The sequence below is a fragment of the Rhinatrema bivittatum genome, chromosome 9, assembly GCF_901001135.1.
Source record: "Rhinatrema bivittatum chromosome 9, aRhiBiv1.1, whole genome shotgun sequence".
NCBI lineage: Eukaryota > Metazoa > Chordata > Amphibia > Gymnophiona > Rhinatrematidae > Rhinatrema > Rhinatrema bivittatum.
In genome coordinates, this window is record NC_042623.1 from 151804864 (window position 1) to 151820492 (window position 15629).

Sequence of the window (15629 nt, forward strand, 5' to 3'; positions counted from 1 at the left end):
TAAAACACCAGTTTTCCTAACACGCACACAGTCACGTCTCCTGGGCGTTTGATGCAATATGTAAATGAGTTGCTGCAGTAAAAAAAGACAAAGTGTTGAAAAGTATGCCTTGGGTACCCGGCGATTTACTGCATCAGTGGGTAATGGCTGATAGCATCATCTACACAGAATTTACATTTGATGAGCACTATTGGCTGAGCAGCTGTTTGGGCATGCATTTTGGATGCGCTAATCCCTTTATTGCATTAGGTGCTAGTCTAGCGCGTCCAAAACACGCATCCAACTGTGCATTAACCTGTGCACTTTATTGCATCAGCCCTTTAATGCACCATCTTATGTACCGTTTCCAAATTAATCAGCTGTTTTAAATGCCTCCGACTTCATTGTGTGTACTACCAAGGAATAATTATTTCTATGTAAGAAAGCCTTAGCAGCATCCCAAACATTAAATAAATAGTTATAATTTAATTGCAAGTATTCTTGCCATACCAAAACAAGCTTATCCCTAAAAAACACATCATTAAGCAATAATCTATTAATTCGGCAATTTCTCTGTGGAACTTCTTGTAGGCCTTCTAGTATAATCTTAATAAAGGTATGATCAGATGACAGACTAGGAACCACCTCGTGTCTTTAAAGAGGGTTTTAGATCATTGGATTGGAACAAAAAAAAAAATCTATGTGGGAATATGTTTTGTGGACCTGTGAGAAGTGCAACCTTTTCTACCTTATGTATTTCAACCCAGATCTGCTCTTTAAGAATGAAGCATTCTGGTGCCAGCTCTGTTAGTGATTTTATTCTCAGAGTGATGAGAAGGCAGAAGTTACACAACCCTAAATGGATCATTCCTTTTACATATAACTTAAGCTGTTTAAATAGATCATTCACAGCATAAACATCTAGCCAGCATATTTGCCACATGTAATTTTCTTTACATGATTAGAAGTCTACCATTTTTGTTTTATTTTTCTTTTAAGAGAAGCTTTCTAAAGGTACTCTTTTCAAACATACATTTTAGCACTGGTAAAAGAATGTTCAACATGTTGTAGAGAAAGCAATTATTTTTCTATTCTAAGCTTATCTTGTTAAGTTATCTGTTTGATTTCTCCTGGTTTCTTTCTTTAGAAAAAAAAATAAATGTAAACACTGGTGCCCATGGGATGTCTGCTGAAAAGTTGCAAAGATCATGTGCTTCCAAACCACTATTTACTGTAGGAAAGTTCCCACACTGTCCTAGTGTTTGTCACTTAAATTCCTGAGGACAGGTGATAATGTCAGAAAAAGCTAAGAGAAGCTGGGAATGTAGTCAGGGGAGCAAAGATGCAAATGGAAGAAAAAATAGCTAAATAAGGGCAACATTTATTTATTTTATATATAGTAGTGAAGGAAGTGCAAAAGTGGCATTGTAAGACTCAGGTGAAAAAGAATATGTAGAGACTGATAAGGAAAAAGGGGAATCGCTAAACAAATTTTTCTATTTGATGTTCACAGAGGAAGGGCCAGGAATAAGACCAAAGAAAATAGATACAAATAGGATTGGAAGTGACCTAAACCTCAAACAATTTTCAAAAGACTGTTTATATGAGAAGATAAACTAAAAGTAGATGAAACAATGGGGCTAGACAGGATACATCTATGAGCTATGCTGGCTGACTTTTTCAATGGAGAACTGGAGATGGGCATATGTGGCTCATCTTCACAAAAGATGAAGTAAGAAGGAGGCTGGAAACTATAAGCTAGTTAAGGCTGAACTCTGAGGTAAGTAAATTAATGGACTCACTACTAAACCAGATGATAGTGCAGTTTCTGGAATCCACAGGATTTCAAGAACCAAGGCGGTTTTACTAGAGGTAGATCTTGTCAGATGAATATGACCAATTTCTTTGACTGGGTATCCGGGGTTGTATTTGGAGGAAGAGCTAGATATGGTATGCTTGGATTTCAGTAAAGCCTTTGGCATGGTTTTGCACAACTTATAAACTGAGCACCCTTGCATTGGGCCCTAATGTGACTGATTGGGTTAGAAACTGGTTGAATGACAGTTGGTAAATGGTGTTCACTTGAGGAGCGGGGCATTACTAGTGGTGTGCCACAGAAATTGGTCCTTGGACAGGTTCATTTCAACATTTTCATAAGTGATACTGAGAATGGACTAATCAGGAAAGGTTTGCACACAGGAAAGTGTAGAAAACATAAGTAGGGATCTAGTAAATCTTGAGGAATGATCTAGAGTCTGGTAGCTAAGATTTGCTAAAAATTGCAGTCATGCAAATGGTTTACAAAAACCCAAGACAGTGGTACAGTCTGGTACATGAAAGAAAGAGCAGGATCTGGGTAGGATATCTGATGTTCTTAAAAGCAGCCAAAGAGGTGGATAAGGTTATGGAAACAAGCCAGAAAGATGCTCAAGGATATAGGAAGGGGAAAGATCAGCAGAAAAAAAAGGAGATGTTATTGCCTCTATATAAGTCCCTGGTGAGGCATCATTTGGAATACACTGTACAACTCTGGAGATCGCACCTTCAAAAGGATATAAACTGGATGGAGTCGGGCTAGAAGGTGGCTTCCAAAATAGTCAGTGGTCTTCATTATGAAGCATATACACAGACTTAAAGATCTAAATATGTATACCCTGGAGGAAAGGCAGGAGAGGAGAAATAGGACAGACATTTAAATACTTCCAAGATATTAATGCACACAAGGTGGGCCTCTTTCAATAGAGAGGTGGCTTTCGAACAAGGAATTATGGAATAAAGGTAAACGGGATAGACACACGTAATAAGGAATACTTCTTTACAGAAGGTGGTAGATGCATGAACAGCCTCCAGATGAATATAGTGGAGACAAGGACAGTATCTGAATTCAAGAAAGCAAGAGATAACCATACGGTATCTGAAGAAGTGGTACGGATTAAACAGCTGAGCAGTTGGTGTGGAGAGACAGGCTCGATCATATCTTTTTCTACTTTAGTACTGGGCAAAGAGAAGAAAAATAAATTATAAGTTCACTATTCAACTGTCTTGCTCACTGCAAATAAAGACATTTGGGCAAAGCTTATTCTTTTATAACCATTCCTTATATTAATATATTTATTTTTTTGAACTGAAAACAACTTATTGGTGGAGTCTTTGAGGAGCTCCTGCTCAGCTCTTTTCCCAGCAAGGCAGACAATGCTACACTGTGGGGAAAAGGATCTGCTGTGACTCCGGAAAAGTTTACACAGCTCCTCGATTCTAATCCCTCTGGAATGGGAGCGCAGGAGACATCCGTCCACAGATGCTGTGATTCTTCTGATCAAGTTCCGGCCCAAGGCACTAGTAGCCCATTGTAGACTCTCATCTGGCCCAACATGAAGAGAAGGCAAGGCTGCAGGAAGAGATTTTTTTTTTTTTTGTAGCTCAAAAAAAAAAAAGTGTTGTGGGTGCTATGGGCAGCAAAGCAACTAGAAATAAGAAAAACTTAGGGATAAGTATTGAATTTAAGAGTTTATAGAAAAAGTCTGAGGAAAGTACATCTGTGCTTGTGCTCGGACAAAAAAATAACCAAGGAGGCTTGTACTGATTAAAAAACTGACTTACATGCTTAAGCATAAAATGTTTTTGTATGATAAGATATGGAATAGCTTTTAGCATTACTGGAGTAGATGAGGAATTTTCCTATTTGATATTGGATATCTTCTCAGACAGTACATGATTAATTCTCTATGTTTCATGATTTAGATTTTTATATTCCGCTTTTCGTCACTTCAAAGTGTACATCAAAGAAGATTATATTCAGGTACTATAGGTATATGGTTCTTTGCAATGTCCTCCATTGTGAAGAGATGAAAAATTAGCAAGGACATATACATTGTTTTTACTGTGCTATGTATAGTTGTTCTGGTACTGCTGTTTTTGCTCTGCCTCTGCCACGTTTTGTTAAATAAAAAGTTAAAAAAAAATGTGACCAAAGAGGCTTGTGCAGGAACTCCCACACATGCTTAGCAGAGATCAAGACTCTACTAGCTGTATCGCCAGATGATGTCACCTACATGTAATGCTAATTCAGCCTGCTTATCGGTGGAAAATGCTAGATGTTCTAGTTATGTTCATTAGTAATATAGCACCTAATATCAAATTTCCTATATAGGTCAGGTAACACCTCACTGAAATGATTATAAATAGTATTGAATAAAGATTGGATACTGGCTTCCAAGACGAATGTTACTAATAGACAGACTGTATGGGCCGCATGGACCGTATCAGTCATCACAGAAACATGAAGCCAGAAAAAGACCATTATGGCCTATCTAGTCCACACACGAACACCAAATATTCAGCTTTATAATCTGTATATTCCCTCAGAAATCCTGTTCTCTCATGCTTTCTTGAATTCAGATACTATCCTCGTTTTTACCACCTCCACTGTCTATTTCTCTGTTTAATGCAGTGCAATTCATGCTGAATTTTTTATTTAAGTATCTTGTAAGCAAGTACAATTTGCATTATTAAAACTATTTTTTAGTTCTTGGATGCATTGCTTGAATCATTTTGCAACCACCACAATGCATTCAAGGTAACAAAATCTACCTTCACAAACCATGAAAAGCAATAGAATGCTATCACTGAATTGTCTTCAAAACCACAATCATAACTGATAGTTTTGATTTTATTGGGAACATAAAATAATGTAGTACAGGAGCATTTGAGACTATGTGCATCCCTTCTCAAATGTGGTCTCAAATGTTCATAAACATATTGGAACAAAAATAGGTCTCAACCTCTATAGATTTTAGTTTTCTTCAGAATCAGCACAAGAACACTTCATGATTTCTAGTTGATATTTATTTTCATGAGTCAAGTTAATCCATGTCTGGAATCAGAATATGCCAAGAAATTACAGCATATATTTTTTAAAACAAAAACTATTACAACATTGCTGTAACAATTAACTTTCAAAAGGAAGACTGTAAAAAGAGGAAAATAGTTAGAAAAAAACTAAAAGATGCAGCTACAAAGGTAAAAATTTTACATCAGAAATGGACACTGTATAAAAATACTATCTTGGAAGCCCAGATCAGACATATTCCATGCACTAAAAAAGGTGGAAAGAAGGCCAAACAACTGCCGGCATGGTTTAAAAGGTGAGAGATTGTAAGAATCCCAATACAACACACTGACTAATATGTGAAATTTGTTATATTTATTTTATTTTATGTACTTCTCACCTTATGTCCTAGATCCTTAAGGCCAAATTTTCAAAGGCCTACGCGCATAAAAACTGAAATTTGCGCGCGTGACCGAGTTTTGCGCATGCAGCACATAAACCCCGGGATGCGGACAAGTGACAGGCCCCGAAAAAGGGATGGGCCAAGGGATGGTTGGGGAAGGACAGAGGCTGGCTGAGACAGTGGCCATTAGCCGCTGTTTCGGGGAAGGGCGTACCGGCATCCAGCTGGCACACATAACTTGCTTCTGCTCCAGAGCAGTAAGTAATAAAATAAATTTAGGGAAAGGTAGGTTAGGTTTAGGGAGTGGGGAGGAGAGGGGAAGAGGGAGGAAGTGTACGTAGGGGAGTAGGGAACTGGGGAAGGCCTGATTGAGACACAGTGCGCATTTTATGAAAATTTGCCACCCCCGCGCACGCCGCCTGCACATGCGCACTCAGATTTTAAAATCCGGTGCACATGTGCAGCCATCCAATTTTATAACATGCACGCGTCTGTGTGCGCTTGTTATAAAATTGGCACACGTCCACGTGTGTGTGCCGGGAACCTCACGCACTTCTTGAAACTGAAGTTAATAAGTATTGGACATTTCATATGATAGATATTAATGCCTGTTTATGAATACTACCTCCGTAACCCATCATGATTTGATTTAAAGCTATGAATGTTACTATGGTACATCATTGTGATCTTTACATGGAATGACAGTAGATAAAATGTCTAAACGAAAATATTTTATCCAAAAGAAAGGATCTATCTAAAGAATAGAAAAAAGCATAAGCACTGGCAAGTTAGATGTAAAAAGTTAGTAAGGCAGGCACAAAAAGAATTTGAAAAGAAACTAGCTGTAGAGGTAAAAAACTCGAAAACTTTTTAAAATACATCCATAGCAGGAAGCCTGTGAGTGTCAGTTGGACCATTAGATGATCAAGGGGTTAAAGGGGTACTTAGGAAAGACACTGCCACAGCAGAAAGAATAAATTCATTTTTTGCTTCAGTGTTTACTAAAGAGGATGTTGGGTAGATATCCGTGCCAGAACCGGTATTTAATGGTGATGATTTGGAAGAACAAACACCACAGTGAACTTGGATGATGTAATAAGGCAAATTAAATTAAAGAGTAGCACATTGCCTGGACCACTCCAGAGTTCTGAAAGAACTAAAAAATGAAATTGCAGATCTATTTTTAGTAACTTGCAACCTAATCATTAAAGTAGTCTTTTGTATTTGAAGATTGGAAAGCTACCCTTATCTTAAAAAAAAAAAAAGAGCTCAGGGTGATCTGGGAAACTAGACTGGTGAGCCTGACTTCAGTGGTAGGAAAAATTGTATAAACTATTCTAAAAGAATAAGATCACAGAAAATAGAGAAATGCATGGGGCACAGCCTGCATGGATTTACACAAGGGAAGTCTCGCCTCACCAATCTGCTACATTTTTTTTGAAGGGATTAACAAACATGGATAAGGACAGTGATATAGTGCATTTGGATTTTTAGGAGGCATTTATCAAAGTCCCCCATGAGAGAATTCCGAAAAAAATTTAAAAAGTCATGAATTAGGAGGCAATGTCTTATTGTGGACTGCAAATTGATTAAGAGACAGGAAACAGGGAATACAATTAAATGGTTAGTTTTCTTAGTACAGAAAAGGTACAGTGGAGTGCCCCAGGGATCTATACTAGAACCGATGCTTTTTAATATAATTTATAAATAATCTGGAAAAGAGAACGAGTGAGGTAATCAAAATTGCAGATGACACAAAATTATTCCAAATAGTGAAATCACAAGTGGATTGTGAGAAACTGTTGGAAGACCTTGTGAGATTGGGCATTCAAATGGCAGATGAAATTTAATATGGACAAGTGCAAAGTGATGCACATTGTAATTACATAATGTTAGGTTCTATATTAGGAGTTACAGCCCAGAAAAAGGACCTGAGTGTTGTCATGAACATTACTTTGAAATTCTCAGCTCAGTGAGCGGCAGGCAGTGCAAACACACAAATGTTAGGAATTATTAGGAAAGGGAGAATAAAGAAGAGAATGTCATAACACTTCCGTAGTGCTCTATGGTGAGTCCACATCTAGAGTACTGTGTGCAATTCTGGTCAACATCTCAAAAAAGATATAGTTGCACTGGAGAAAGTACAAAGAAGGCCGACCAAAATGATAAAGGGCATGGAATGGCTTCCCTATGAGGAAAGGCTAAAGAGGGTTAGGGGTGTTCAGCTTGGAGAAGAGACAGCTGAAGGGGGCTATGAAAGGTCTATAAAAGGTGTGGAATAGAATGGGTAAATGTGAATCTATTCATTTAAAATCATTTCTTAGCCAAACATTCCATAGATTGTGGCAGCTTACAATAAAAAACACAGTCAGGAATAACAAACATCAGTTTAAACAAGACAAACTTTATCAAATATTTCCATATTGTACAACCATCTTCCATCAGAAATAAGCAACTTATTCTCCTAAGATTTCTTTACAAAGCCATACATTTGTATTCTTTATAAAAGGTGTTTATAGCACCGACCCTCATAATCACTCCAAACCAGGGTTATTACTCTTTCAAATAATACAAAAACTAGGGGACACTCCATGAAGTTAGCAAGTAGCACATTTAAAACAAAACTGTAAAGAAATTCTCTCTCTCAATGCACAGTTAAGCTCTGGAATTTATTGCCAGAAGATGTGGTAAAGGCAGCTAGTGTAGCTGGGTTTAAAAAAAAACAAAAAACAGTTTGGACAATTTCTTGGAGAAGTCCATAAACTGTTATTAACCAGAGAGACTTGGGAAAAGCCACTACTTATCCCTGGGTATTAAGCAGCATGCGATCTATGTGCTGTTTGGGATCCTGCCAGGTACTTGTAAACTGGATTGGCCACTGTTGGAAACAGGATACTGGGCTTGGACCTTTATTCTGACCCAGTATGGCAATTCTTACGTTCTTAACAACAAAAACTGAAGACACTAAAAGACCAAAGTGCAACAAGCACCCACCATATACATCAGAATGTCTCTAATCATCACCATAGCTGTTTGATGGTCATTCCAAGCTTGATTTAGTGTTTGTAGGAAGTTGTTATTTAAAGAGTTTAGTACATCTTCTCGAACCTGAAACAAAACAGGAAACCATCATGAGTTGAAAATACAGACATTACAGAGTACTTATGCATAACTGAATCTGCAAGAAAATGTGTACTTTTCTTATATTATAATTTACCACTTTGCAAACTAAGGCTCACTGATAAGTCGACTCATTTTGATGTACATACAAGAAAACAATTCTTTTGATACGCACCTGCCTATGCTGACATTAGATGGAAAGTGAACTTTTTACCTTTTCATTAAAATACACGATTAAGTTAGAAAATAATGCAACATAGTACAACTTAAAACTTTTAAATGTCTTGAATCTAATTAGGGCAAGCAGACTAGCATTCTAGTGAATTTGCAGTTTTAAAACTGCTTAAAAATATTAGGCCTGCCAGAAAGCTCTTGAGTTTTGCTCAAACAAGTGTGCATTCTAATATGTTCACAGCATGTGCAACTTTTAATGTGATGAGAATGAACAAATTTTAAACCATGTGGCATGTGTAAACCTAGGCTTGCGTAAAAAACTCATTGAGCTAAGAAGAGTAAAAGCCTTCAGAAAAGAACAAGGAAATGTGGTTCATGTCACTGTGCTGGACTATATAGAGTTATCTAACTCAGAACAGTTTTGAGCTATTAGCACTTCCAAACTGCTCTGTATGAATACTTATTTGCTTCCTGTTTCTAAGAAGTACTCAGCTATGTGCATATCACATTTTTTGTGAATACAACTTCACTCAGAATGCAACAAGGAGTTAGAACCAAAACTTGTGCCCACAACCATAAGTACAACTGTATGCACAAATTTGTGCTCCTCCACCCAAATTTCATCTTAAATCAAGACATTAAATATTACTCTCCAATGCAGAGAGATACGTCTTAACTCTGGAAGTTTGACACCTGGAGAGAGGAGTAAACATTTCTATGGCTATTGTTAAGCCTATAGTAGGTTGAATCTGGAGTTGGTGGCATAGGGGTCCTATACTTGATATTTATGTGCAGAACATACAATTTGTGCATAAATAATGTCTTCTGCAAATAAAATAGGATTAGTGTGCAGTACACATTAAAGTTGTGCTCCTAAATGTTATACACACAAAACATGAGTTTAGAGCACATTTATGCATGTAAATCATGTTTTGTGCACATTAACCATGAATTATGCACAGAAAACCATGTTTACAGGTGCAAACCACCTCCTCTCCCTACCTATAATTACCTACACAACACTACCTCCTTACCTCTTTCCAATTTTACCAAATTTGTAAACTGTCATACCATTATACAAAAAGATCTTTTTGGATGGATATGGCCACAGTAAAGGTCAATTGTATACAATTCAATTTCTAACATCAATTATTAAACATTCTCAATCCCCCAAGGGTGGCCATGCCCTCACCTGCTGAATTTTAATTTGCAAATGCTCCAAGAGTACCATGCTACAGCAATATTGTCTCGTTGGGTACACAAGGCTGTCAAAGCCTTAGCCCTAAGATTATCATGCAATACAATCCTTGATTACAGAAAGTTCTCTGTGGTGCAATGATGTCCTGGTCCATAAATAAGCCAAGTCACTTAATAAACATGCCTACGCAATTTCTGGGTGGTCAGGAGGCCTAGCCCGGCCAAAGCCACAGACTTAAGCAACTTGTCTCGCTCTCACCTACCGATGCAACATAGGAACAAGAATACCCCTCTACTTGGTATTCTTTACCAGCCAGCTTTCAAAGATAGCACTTGCCATGTACCCTAGGACGTGGTCAACTCCCGGCCCCTATGCCTCAACCGTTTGGCATTACCCACACAACACTGAAACCATGAAAGCTGTCCACAAATGGGCAAATTGGTTGGGAAAAACCACCTAGCCCATATTTAAATTGTGCTCATTGGTCCACCCCCAGTCTCTCCCTCCTTCCCTCTTCCAGAGGTGGAGCATCTCCCTGGTTGTCTTCCCTCCCCTTAGCTGGGGATGGGTTGGTTCCTTTATTTGTGTACATAAAATGTGTTTTCTGAGCAAAACAAAAAGTGTGTATAAATCATATTTATGCACTAAAGTTTTCTGCTTACATTTTTGTGTTAGCAGGCTTTTTAAAAATGTCTCTAATCATCTTCTGCTGTGCCCCAACGTCTATGTCTGCTGCTGCCACTACTCTGCATTTATATAGCTCATAGTCTACAGCTGATGTCTTAGCTCCCCCCCTCAGATTCTCCCAGAAACTAGCCTAATGGGCAGCTGAGAAATGTAGATCACTATCTTAATTTCTTTTTCCTATTTGGGAACTAACCAGATCCTGCTTTATAACTTCAAAGCTATGTATTTCTGCACAGCGACTCGTGTAGTTTTCAGTGAGCTATCGCACATACCATTAGCTTACTGCATCGAGAATTAATTTTTAGTGCATGCATTAAACTGTATGCTGAATTTCAGTGAACACTAAACTTATTACAATAGGCCCCTCTAAGTTGAGTTGCTAGTTGTTTACAGCTCCATTTAACCTGTTGAAAAAGCAATGCTGTTTTACTGCTCTTGCAAAGAAACTAGTTCCCTGGCTTGTTTTTTTTCTTTAGAAGGCATTACCTAAACTCCATCCCTTGTGCTACAAATCTTTAAAAAAAAAAAAAAAAGGGTTATGGATCCAGGCAATGCAAAAGAATATAAAGAGAAAGCCAGCACAGATAAAGATATCCAACGGCTGAGATATCCTCCCAAACAAGAAAAAAAAGTCAGAAAGAGAAGCCAGGTAAGCATACTGCAAAAAGAAATCTGTATGAAGGAAGTTTTGGGGGTTTTTTTTGTGAAGATAACTTGTTAAACAGTAGGCTGGGTAGAAAAGATTCTCTATTAAAAAAAATGAAAGTGAAATTAACTAAAAAATGCCTGAAGGGAGAGGGGAAAGATTCAAGATGGCGGACAGCTAGGTTGTACGGTGTGGAGGCTCCGTTTATGCACTGAGAAATTGTCTCCTTTGACTTACTTGTAGTGGCTTTAGAAGAGTTTAATTACTTTACAGCCACATGGGCCGGAAGAGAAAACCTAGGATGGCATCTTTCCCCACGGCTCCTCCTAGGGAGTCTGAGGCTGGCCCAATGGATGCCCATGTCATTCGCAGCAGCCCTCTTCTGGGGGTTCAGCCGCTGGAGAGTAAGGGAGGGGAATTTGAGCTCCCCTCTCTCCCTGGCTCTGTCACCATTGAGCCCGGCGCAAGGAATACCGCCTGAAAACCCAGCGATCGCAAGGAACCCCCCAGGAAGCTGCAGAGACGCCACCTAACCGAGGTTTGACCGTGGTGAGCTCAGCGGGGAGCAGCTGGGTGGATCTGGCAACAGCTAATCCAAGCACGATTCGAGGACAGTCGGGCAGAGAAGGCTTACAAGACGAAGCAAGGATAAACCTGTAAAGAGAGACCAGGGAAGCACTAGCGGGCCGATACAGTGAAGTGCGCTCCGGCGGAGCACACTGTTAGCCCGCGTTTAATGCGCTATTTTTACCCCTTATACAGTAAGGCATAATACCGTGTCGAAAACATGCGGCCAACCCCTCCAAAACTAATGGCGCCCGCAACATACAAATGCATGTTGATGGGCCTATCAGTCATTCCCGCGCGATACAGAAAGCAAAATGTGCAGTGAAGCCGCACATTTTACTTTCATAAATTAACACCTGCCCAAAGGCAGGCGTTAATTTCGGCTGGCACCAGGAAAGTGTACAGAAAAGCAGATATTAAGTCGGAGGTCCCAAAAGTAAAAAAAAAAAAATGTTTAATCTGCCCGCAGGTTGTAAGACGGATGCTCAATTTGCCGGCGTCCATTTTATGAACCCGTGGCTGTCAGTGGGCTCGACAACAGATGCCGGTAAAATTAAGCATCGGCTGTCAAACCCGCTGACAGCCACCGCTTCTGACAGCCGCCGCAGGCCCTCATTTACATAAATTTATTTACTGGATCGCACACCCAGGAGAGTGGCCCGGGTGCTCGCCCGCTCTCCCGCAAAGTTTTCTGTATCGGCCTGTAGGAGACTTATTGCAACTTCCAGCTTTAAATCCAGTGTAAAGACTGGGTGAGATATCTTTAGTTTCAATATGGGATGCCATTGCCGAGATGCGGAGTTCTATTTTACAGCAACTTTCGCCTATAGTGAAAAACTATAAGGAGCTAGAAAGAAAAGTATCAGTATTGGAGAACAACAACATTGATTTAAGCCAACAGATTACTGCAATTAGAGTTCAAATTCAGTGCAACAATTTCAGCAAGCTCTTGTGAAAGAGAATGCCGTTATGGCACTAAAATTTGAGAACCTTGAAAATATTGTTAGAAGTAGAAATCTAAGGATAATAAATTTCCCTAAAGTGCCATTAATCTCTCCAAGGGACATGTTTAAGAAATATCTGATTGAAATTTTAAAGTTACTGAAAATGCTATACCGCCTATTTCAAGAATCTATTACTTACCTGCTTTTAAAAGGGAGAATGATAGAGCATAAGGGGAAAATATGGAAATATTGCAGCCTGTTGAGGAACCATCAGTGGATATTAGTGCTTTATTGGAATCAAACATTGAAATGTCAGTCCCAACAACACTTATTGTAACTTTAGTTTTTGAACCAGAGACTGGTTGATGCAATTGTTCTTCAGACACAGAACAGAAACGTTTATGCAGTTAAAAAAGTTACATTTTTTCCTGATGTTTCTAAGTTAACACAGAAAAAGTGTAAACAATTTCTCCTAATGAGATCGCAGATTCAGCAAATAGGGGAAGTTTTTTTTTTTTTTTATTTCCTTGCAAATGCTTAGTAAAATACAAAAGCAATTATTTCATTTTCTTTGACCCCCCCCCCCACTGCACAAGCAATTAATGCCATTGTGCCACAAATGCCTTGCTCATTTGAACAGACTAAAATGAGAAAAATCAAAAGAATCCTGAAGACAGGAGTTCTAGATACACATGAAGACTGCAAAGATAAACAGTGAAGAAAACCATTTAAAGTGATTTCCAAGGAACCAAGCAAAACCCCATTGGAGCTAATACACATACAGTTGTGATCATAAGTTTACATACAACTGGCAAAATTTATAAGATGTGCAGCATTTTAAGAAAACATGAGTGATCAGACAAAACATGTTATTTTTAGTGTGTTTCAAATTAAAACTATTATGCATCACAGATTAGCACAATCATTAAATAAACCATAGCAATAAAAGAAATAATAAAAAGGTCCTGTTCAAAAGTTTGCAAACTCTTGAATGTTTGGGCTGATAATGGACACTCAAGTTGACACACAGGTTGAGATAGCAATGAAGGGTAGGTATCTACAAAGATATCTAATCAGTACTGTTGAAACTGATCAAAAATCGGAAAATTATGGGTTCTCTTAATACCAAGCCAGAGTCAGGTAGACCAAGAAAGATTTCAGACAACTGCCAAAAAACCTTTTTGTCAGGAAGCAAAGAAAAACCCACAAGTAACTTCTACTAAAATACAGGCTTCTCTGAAGCCTAGTGGTGTGAGTTTTTCAGCATGCACAATAAGGAGATACTTGAACAAAAATGGGCTACATGGTAGAGCTAATCAAACACTCAGACCAATGGCATTTAGTATTCAATAGGTATAGAGGCTGCAAAAACTTAATTTTTAAGGACCAACATAACACCAACGTGGTTTCTTAGTTAACAAATTTTTTCACCTTTGAAATGGTCACATATAATCAATCGGTCCACCAATAACATTGAAAGACTTATTTGTATATTTTGTTCTTTGCTCATAAAACAAATATGAAATATCAAATATACAACAAAAACAATAATGCTCACTTATGCTAAAGTCCCACATGGCACCACGTTTCGAGAGAACTCCTTCGGGGCTTAAATTAAAAATTGCTGACCTGTGCTCTCTGAAAATCAATGTGAGAAACATAAAAACAGGCAGATAACCAACTATTATTAAAAGTTCATTAAAGTGGATGTCCAAAGTAAGAAATCTAACATGAAAAACCAAGAGGTGACAATGCACTTACTGTCTCAACTCGGCATCTCAGAAAGATCAAACAGTTTAACTGCACATAGCTTCTTCTCACACCGCCGTTGCTCATACAGAATAACGTACAGCATCCTTTTAAATGTGATCATCAGGTGGATGCCCGGATGACATCACTGGGATCTTTGTTTAAAGAAACACAGCTCATTCTATTTCCATATTCAGTCCATATGAAGCCACTGTATTAATGCGAAAAATCCAGGCTTGTTCTTTTTGTGCCAAATTGAGAACCCTATACCCTCAACACCACTATTCTCACACAATCTCTAAGATGGACTACCCTATACCTGCAAAAGAATGTTGAAATTCAAGAAAATGGGCAACTAAAGGTGCTTCCATTTTTCCCGTATTTAAACAACTTTTATGTTCAGTCAGCATCCATTTATTTATCCCAACATAAAACAGGCCACAAGGACAACATAAGATGTAGACAACAATAGATACTCTGCAAGAGGTATCAGTAATCACAGGAAAAGATTTGCCAGATTTTAAAGTGACAGTCTTCTTGAATCTTAAGAGTGCACCTAAAGCATCCCGCACAATTAGTGTCAAAGTCCTCCAATGGCTTAGGCTGAAAAATTGAAGCTCTGATGACGTGATCATGTACACTGCAACCCCTTGAAAAAGCAAATCAAATTGGTGCTTGAAACAGAGTGGGTATGTTGTAAAATCAGCCAATATTTGCGAATAGATTTGCATATCAGTGTCGACAGCGTAGAATGTCTTAAGACAAAAAAAGTCTATCAGACTGTTGAAGTATTCTCAGCTGTAACAGTAAGTCACGGTTACTGCATAAGGCACATCGATAGGCGATTTTCACACAAGAGGATAACCTCTATCAAGAAAATGGTTAGCCATCACCTTAGCCTGAGATTTAAATTCACCAAATATCTGAGTAAAGTCTCCGTAAGTTCAAGAATTGTCCCAATGGGAGATTCTTCTTAAAATTGACAGGATAAAAGCTATCAAAAGAAAGTAGGCTGTTGCTGTTACAGGTTCAGAACGTGCAGACTAGTATTCTGCAGACAGGGGCTCTGTCCTTGGACACAATTACTGGGATTATACCTGGGGGGCTTGAACCCAGGAGCTTATTCCCTACACAAAGAATCACTCACAAACTTTGATTCAGTACTTCACAGTTCCAGGTATTTAGGAAAGTGAGTTTGAGCAACAGGAGGATAGAACAAATAAAATCAGATTACACAGAAGTAAAAATAGTAGATAATTGCCACATAGATTTAAAAAGCTTACATTTCCAAAGGATCAGCTGTACCATTACGACCAGGGCTCTCTCTCCCCTCC

At 38.5% G+C, this 15629-nt stretch overlaps 1 protein-coding gene across 1 annotated transcript in view; it reads right to left on the reverse strand.

The window, feature by feature from the left end:
- Positions 1 to 15629, reverse strand: part of CUL3 (cullin 3) — a 233785-nt gene that overhangs the window by 171893 nt on the left and 46263 nt on the right. The window contains exon 3 of the mRNA XM_029615271.1: positions 8205 to 8318. Coding sequence (XP_029471131.1) covers positions 8205 to 8318 — 114 coding nt within the window. The remainder of the gene's footprint in view (positions 1 to 8204; positions 8319 to 15629) is intronic.